Source organism: Antrostomus carolinensis, unplaced genomic scaffold (genome assembly GCF_000700745.2).
Source record: "Antrostomus carolinensis isolate BGI_N321 unplaced genomic scaffold, ASM70074v2 scaffold49055, whole genome shotgun sequence".
Classification (NCBI taxonomy): domain Eukaryota; kingdom Metazoa; phylum Chordata; class Aves; order Caprimulgiformes; family Caprimulgidae; genus Antrostomus; species Antrostomus carolinensis.
In genome coordinates, this window is record NW_010319440.1 from 24,851 (window position 1) to 32,309 (window position 7,459).

Sequence of the window (7,459 nt, forward strand, 5' to 3'; positions counted from 1 at the left end):
AAATCAAATTAAACAAGGGCCTGGGTGGGAATAACGAGCACAGAGCACTGGGCAGAGCTAGACTCTGCTAGAAATTTTCCAAGAGAATTATTTTCCTCAGGAAGCAAAATAGCTGAAAGCAAATCTTTCACCAAAGTGTGTCAATTCCAATAAAATTCATGAGATAAAACTGGTAAGATTTGGCAGAATATGCTCATCAATGAGGTGTTAAAATATATAACAATTTTCAGGTAGGCACCAAGTTAGTAACAATATTTACTGTACCTCCCATTTTCTTTCACTGCTGAAAAGTATTTGGCACAACACAGCCTTCACTACACAAGGAAACTACACAGGTTTAATGGACTTTTCTAATAACAAGTTAATTTAGGACAAAAAAGAGGAAATATTGTGTAAACATTTGTTTCAGCTTGATAAGCTTTATTTCAGGTCAGCTGAAGGTATGAATTTAAGCTAAAGCAAACTTTGCCTCCTCAAACCACGAAGAGTCATAGACTAGTATGACCCACGGATTTGTACTGGTAATGTAAGTCTTGCTGAAGAAACCAAGACACCACTGAAGAACAACACAAGACTGCGGCTGAGCTGTGATAGCTTCAGGTCAGGAGAGAAGCATTTGTTCTCCAGTCAGGGGCCCAAAAGGAAGAAAATGAGGAAAAATCAGTCCAGTTAAAGTTTCAGGCTGCAAGATGTACACAGAATCACAGAATGGTTTGGGTTGGAAGGGACCTTAAAGATCATCTAGTTCCAAACCCCCTTCCATGAGCAGGGACACCTTCCACTAGACCAAGCTGCTCAAAGCCTCATCCAACCTGGCCTTGAACACTTCCAGGGAGGAGGAATTCCTCCACAACTACTCTGGGCAACCTGTTCCAGTGTCTCACCGCCCTCACAGGAAATAATAAACACAACATCTCTTCACCTTTTATCTGCCACATATTTCAGCTGTCTGGACTATATTTAGTCCACGAAACAGATATCTAGGAATCATCTGGATTTCCTCCCCTTCCAGTCTGAGAAGAACAGATGGAAAAGCTGACACTGTTGCTATCAGCGAAACAAACTGTATCCCTGGTGAGATGGTGAGTTACTGCACAGACTTGCTGCTGCCTGCAGCTTTGGAAGAGGTTAGTTTTGGGCCCCTTCCAGTCTTTGGGGCTGCCTTCTCTTGTGTGAACTCACCTAGCAGCTTTTGCAGCACCTGCCCATCATAAAGGTCCTCTTCAAGCTGTTTGACAATGATTCTCTCCTCCACCAGCACATCATTAATCCAGTCAATTAGAACCTGGAAGTACAGAAAAAGGAGGCAAATTTCTAAAAATCACCGAAATACATTCCTTTCTTTCAAGGCAGTAATCAGGTATATGAAACAGAGCAAGAGTAACCATACTTATATATTTCCAAGTTAAAGAGAAATAACAGACAAAGAAATGCTTTTGTGCTATTGTTTTTAATTCAGGTCTTGCAGCGTGATAATTTTAGTGCCCTCCATTTTTCCTTGTTAAAAAGTCTTCTTTTTGCACAAATTCTAAAGCAAGTAGCAACTAGCAGCTCTGCAACAACAACCTTTGCTAGTATCTATGTTCTCCAGGTCCCAAAACTCATGTCTTACCTGTTTTATGTGAACAGCAGACCTGCCAATAGATGACAACAGTCCCATGCTCCCACCATGATCTCTACCCTGAACAGATGTGAGTGGTGTGCCAGAAAGGAGATCTTCAGAGGGGAAAGAAAAAAATGCTCCTACTAACAGGAGCTAAACAGCCCCACTAGCTAGACCCCTGCCATTAGCAACAGGACAAGGCATTTTATCTTAAGGTATTGCAAAATACAGCAGTCTGGAATTAAAATTTTGGTCAAGTGGGCCTGATAACCATTCTACAACATACATAATAATCGCCATATGCTGACTACTGTAACTATAAAAATCACTCCATCACCTGCAAAACAGGAATGAACATAAAGAACCTTTAAAAAGAAAAGGAATGGAGTTAAGTTTTCCAGGTGCCCAAGATAATTTCCAAACAGTTACACGAAAACCAGCCTTGACTGTTCGAAGTTGGGAGTAGTGCTTTCCTCCAATTTATTATTTGGAAAATTAAATATTTTTTTAAAAAATAATATAGTTCTGTGGAAAGAGATGCAATTTTAAATCCTGCTAAATCCTTGATTCTAGAAGAATATTAGAATATAATAATAACAACACTATTAGAATATAAAAGTATTGCAAATCCGTTGGCATGCAATGGAAAATCCAATACATGCAAAATCCATTAACTAGAGCCACCTAAAGCAATGAGCCTCATTTAAAAACTCTGCAGTTTTTAAATTGCTTCATGTAAAATTGTGGATTCTTTAAATTCACTTTCTGATTAGGTCTCACACTTCTGCATCTTCTCAGCAGTCATGATGGAAGAGATTGTAAAATTAAAGCCAATAAGCAAAATACAGACAGGCTTGCACACTCACCTTGGCAATCGTGGGAAACACGAGTATTTGAATACGTTGGTCACAAGGACATTTAAGTAATTCAGTCTGGCTGCTGAGGTTCATTGACTCTACCAACCTCAAATAAGTTTTGCCAGGCTTAGTGCCCACAAAGTAGTTTACAATTCAAACATGAAATACTAATGCTTCATGTTCATATAAATCTGTATCTTTAGTACTTCCAAAGCATGCTGAAAATGTGCAGGGCTGAAACTCAGCTCTAAACATACTGTAAGTGGCAAATTTTAACTGGGTGATATGGCAACCAGTCAATGTATGGAAAACAAGGACCAGCATCAATGCTCACGTACGTAAATCATTTTTGCTCTCTAAACTGCCCAGAGGGATGAAAAATTTCAATAATATAAAATGATTCCTCTAAAGAGCTTTCTTTTAAAGCAAAGCTTTTCTGATAAGCTATTCAGTAGTCAATATCAGCAACTTGTATCAGAAGTGGTCTTCTCTAGACCACATAAAGGAAAAGTGGAAGTGATGTTTGAAGACAGACGTGGATACACGAGGATGTGCTCTACACCAGTATCATTGCCGACTGCTCCCTGTGACTCTGCAGGAACTTTATCTACCACTTGGGCCATTCCCTCTATCAGATGCCTCCACTGTGTGGTTACAGCTACCACCACTGTTCCAATACACATCACCAAGTTGTTCCACACTTGCACATCCACCTAATGCCACTTGTTGGACTGAAGGATCATGCATCTTTTCTCTCTCTCCTTCCCCTGCCTCATGCTCCCTTCCTGCAACACCTTCACAGCTTGCACTGCCAATGAACTGACAACCGTGCTTCTGCTTGAGAAGCCCGGACTGCTGGCACACCAGCTACCCCTGGCACTTGGGGTCCTGGACTGAAAGAGATATTGTAGCACCATGACCTGGCAGGCACGGTCATCCTCTCACTTAGGTTGTGGTCCCAGGAGCAATGCTGGGAAGGAAGCCTGTCTCCTGACACATGCTTCCACATGCCCTGGAAACTAGCTTGTTTCTGTGTCACACAGCCTGATATATACGTCACATATGGGCACAGAAAAATGTCAAGACAATTGCTCTTCCTGCATTTCACCTTCTAGCAGTCCTCAGGATGGCTCTTCAGCAGTCCCTGGATCAGGTAAACTCTCCCTGCCCAGTCCTTCTCCTCTAGATTTAAAGCTAGGGTTTTCAAAAAATCATAACATGTCAGCTAACATCTGGCATAGGGCATCAAACCTTTGGATTGCCTTTGAAAACTCCAACCAAAATTAGCTCAGCAGAGATTATAGTCAGCAAAAGTTAAACACAAGAAGTTGCAGCCTAAATAAATCAGTTAGAGCTCTGCTCTGCAGGTGGGGAACAATGACCACATTTGGAGAGAAAACGCCAATCAGCTATTCTTGTCTCTTCCAGTCTTTTTCAGGGGATAGAAGGACATTTATGGTAAAGGGCTGGAGAGAGATATTAGACAAGTTAGCATACGATTACCACAGATGGAAGACAATGAGAAGAGAGATACCATCTTTCACCTCGAAAATTGTTCACCAGTGATACAGAAAAGTGAGTCCTAAATAACAAGATACTTTCTTGTCCCAGATCATCTAGCAAGAGACTTTTGAAGCTTGTCAATAAGGTGACTGCCCAATTCCAAGACAATACAAGTTTGAGACGCATAGACATCAACAGAAAAATAACTGAAGAAATCCAAGTCATAGAAGATTTAGGTCTTCCATGCAATTTAGAGAGTAGATTTTCAAAAATTACCTGAAGTTCAGCTGAAATGATCATTTGATAATTAGATCCCATTACAGTCCCTATAGGAAGAGGACAGATTTCTCAAAGTCCTCAGAAACTTTGTTAAAGGAAGACTCAGAATGCAAACTATTTGAAACCATCAATAAACATGTTCTTTTGTCTGTCCTGTGCTGAATGGTATTGAAGTCAGGGTCTTCTCTGACTTCAATACCAAGGAATTACGTCTGAAGGTACCTTCTAATGTAGGAGCCAACATCCCATTCCGAAGAGTGTAGGCATCCAGAAATTACAAAGTGGCTTTGGATATAGGGTGTTAAAAAAGGGAAATACTTACACTATATGCTACTTAAATGTTTCAAGGAAATTTAGCACTGAAAAACTCCTGGCAAAAAAGAGATACAAATTAAACAAGGTCTAGCCATATTTATTTTATTATTTTAATAGTGAAAGAAAAATAGTCCAAAGAACATTCTAACTTATTTAGTATTCAAACTACAACTACAGCTCTGCTAGAAAAAAATGAGTTTGCAATTTATATTTAATTTATATTGCAATTTATATTTTAACATCCCTTGAAGACTGCCAAGTGCTGTAATTAATGAACAAACAAGCAAATCCCAAAAATCTGCTGTCCCACCTCTTGATTTCCTATTTGTGTCTCAATTAGGAGCCTGTAAAAATCTTTCTGCACAGAATTTTTTATTTTTTTAACTTTTACAAGGGAAATATAGCACCATATTGCTTATCGAAATGATGAACACGAAGAAGTACTTTCTGACTCTCTGCTCCTGAAAAGTCAGCTCTCCCATTCTTTGCAGTTGCTCCCTCATGCAAAGACAAAAGTAGAAAATATTCAATAGCCTGAACGTTCAAAAACTTAAACAGCTTGACACAGGCACAGAGGACTTGGTGGGAAGCAGACAGAAGGTGCAGACAGAGAGCTTTTCCTGTGCTGTGCATTGAAATATGCTTAACTTCGATCTTCCTGGTCTCACACTCCTCTACCCATGCCTTCATTTCTGTGCCTGCACTTCATACATCTGCAGTTCAATATTCCCTTTCAAACTCAGGCCACATTTGCTGCATTAAATAACAGGTGTTAGAGAAACACTGCAGGACTGAGTAAATGCTTTACTGCACAGCCTGTTCTCCCAGTGTCAGCCCTAACATCGTGTCTCTCCTGACACGCAAAGGCTGGTGAAGCCACCACAAGATCCCACATGTAGTTAATGATCTTCAATGTACCCGAGACCCACCTTCTTGTTCAGTACTTGGAGACTCACGAAACGGCGTGCAGGTACACAGAAATGTTTGTTAGGTCACTTAACTTGTCATACCTTCATAAAAAGCTGCTCTTCTATAGTATTTGGGATTAGCAGTGTGATTTTAAAACTTTAATACAGCATGTCCATGCCCTCAAAACCATGCCTGCCCTTTCATGCATATTCATACTCATATAAAATATCTCTGAATCACGTCAAATGCTCAGGCACATGCGTTTCTAGTCGTAAAATTTCCAGTGGTGCTTTAAATTCTGACACATCCATTCATCGTATCATTTTTAGGACAAATGCGTATGTCTGGTTAAATGAGCTGTGTTGCATTACTAAACATTGGGCTGAAAACTGAAATTTGCCATGAGGCAGACAGCTGAAACAAAAGACCGCTAGAAATCTAGAAGGAAAAATGAGTCTGCCTGTTTTTTTAGTTCACGCAAGATGGCTTTTTACATCAAACTTCACCAGCTTGGTGAAATATTTATGCTTTGCAGGCTGGCTGCTGTCATGGTGGTGAGGCACATTCAGCGTTAATCTGCAGAGTTGAAGGGCATAAGGACCTCATGGTCACTGGTGTACAGTAATGAACAAAATGAAAAATAAGACAAAATTTATTAACACATCTGGCACAACAGGAAAACAGGAAGCCCAGTCACCAAAAACAGCAACAAAAGAAAACCCTGATTTCAATGACCTTTTTCCCTCTGACTTCTTTAAGAATCAGGAAGCAAGAGATCAAAGGTATGAAAGCTTAACCGACTTCAGGGTTGAGCATGGAAATTAATATTAAAATTCATATTCAGGCCTGGAAACTATTGACTAAGCACAAAGCACTGGCAGCTGGTAAACAAAGAGAAGGCTTCTCATTTTCAAAAGCAGATCACAGAGCATTTAGGAAGCACAGTTTCCCCTGGTCACACATGAAACCCTACCAAAAGGACAGTGGCTTCATTTTGGTTTTCTCTTCACCACAGTGAATTTTAAAAAGCCATAAACTTAGATTTGGAAAAGGTAATAATTTCTAGGACAGTGAATGTTTTACTACAAATGGGAATGTTTACTCATTTCAGGCAGTATCTAGAGCAGCAGTGTTGGGATCTCTACTAAGTTTAGAAAAGGTTTTAAAGGCCAAAGTTGTTGCAGTATCAGCTGATCTTGCAAAGATCTTTGCAGGGAAGGAAAGCATCTTGCAACTGCAACTTGCTGTCTTTTATCAAGGCAAGGCATTTTCAGTCAGGACCCAATTCTTACAAGCTGCTGTTCTAAAATCTTTGATTCAATTAGTAGAAGCTCTTCTTCATACTTTTCCTATTGAAATATATGGAGAATTGTCCATTTATGTGAAATGCTAAAAAATCTTTCCAAAGTCTCTGACCCAATTCCTACAGCCTATTAACTCCCATTATGTTTAGGATGACAATCAGCAATGAAGCCTTTGAAACTTTTACCCTTCAGCTGTACCTGAACCAGAAGGAGGTAAAAAGATTCCTCCACCTTTACACCCAATACACAAAGAAACACACACGAACAACAAGGAAAGCACACATATGTCATCCTATTTTTTTAAGCATTAAAAAGAGAGCTAGAAGAACCCCCAAACACTCTTTAGATTTAGTGACATGGATTGACCAAGGGAACTTTAGATACTAATGGAAACTGAATTTTAAAGAGATTCACAATAACATACAGACTAAAAACCTAACTTTGAACACCACAAGTATCTGAAGTAAACAAGAAGAAACAATACATCACAGGACACCTCTGTATCCAATCACAAAACAGCACAAACTTAAATTTTAAATGCTTATTTTGATTCCATTTTAATTCCATTTAATTCCATTAGTCACTTGGCAAATACTGGGCAATAAGTAAAAGTTGCTCACACATTTCAGACACCTGAAGTAGAGTATTTTGTGAATAAATTATTTATACATATATACACAAACAAAACT

The 7,459-nt window shown here is 39.3% G+C and overlaps 1 protein-coding gene across 2 annotated transcripts in view; it reads right to left on the reverse strand.

Moving 5' to 3' along the window:
- PARVB (parvin beta) overlaps nt 1–7,459 on the reverse strand; it is a 33,573-nt gene that overhangs the window by 20,583 nt on the left and 5,531 nt on the right. For both annotated transcript variants that reach the window (XM_029085254.1, XM_010169232.1), the window contains exon 3: nt 1,183–1,285. In XM_029085254.1, the coding sequence (XP_028941087.1) occupies nt 1,183–1,285 (103 nt within the window). The remainder of the gene's footprint in view (nt 1–1,182; nt 1,286–7,459) is intronic.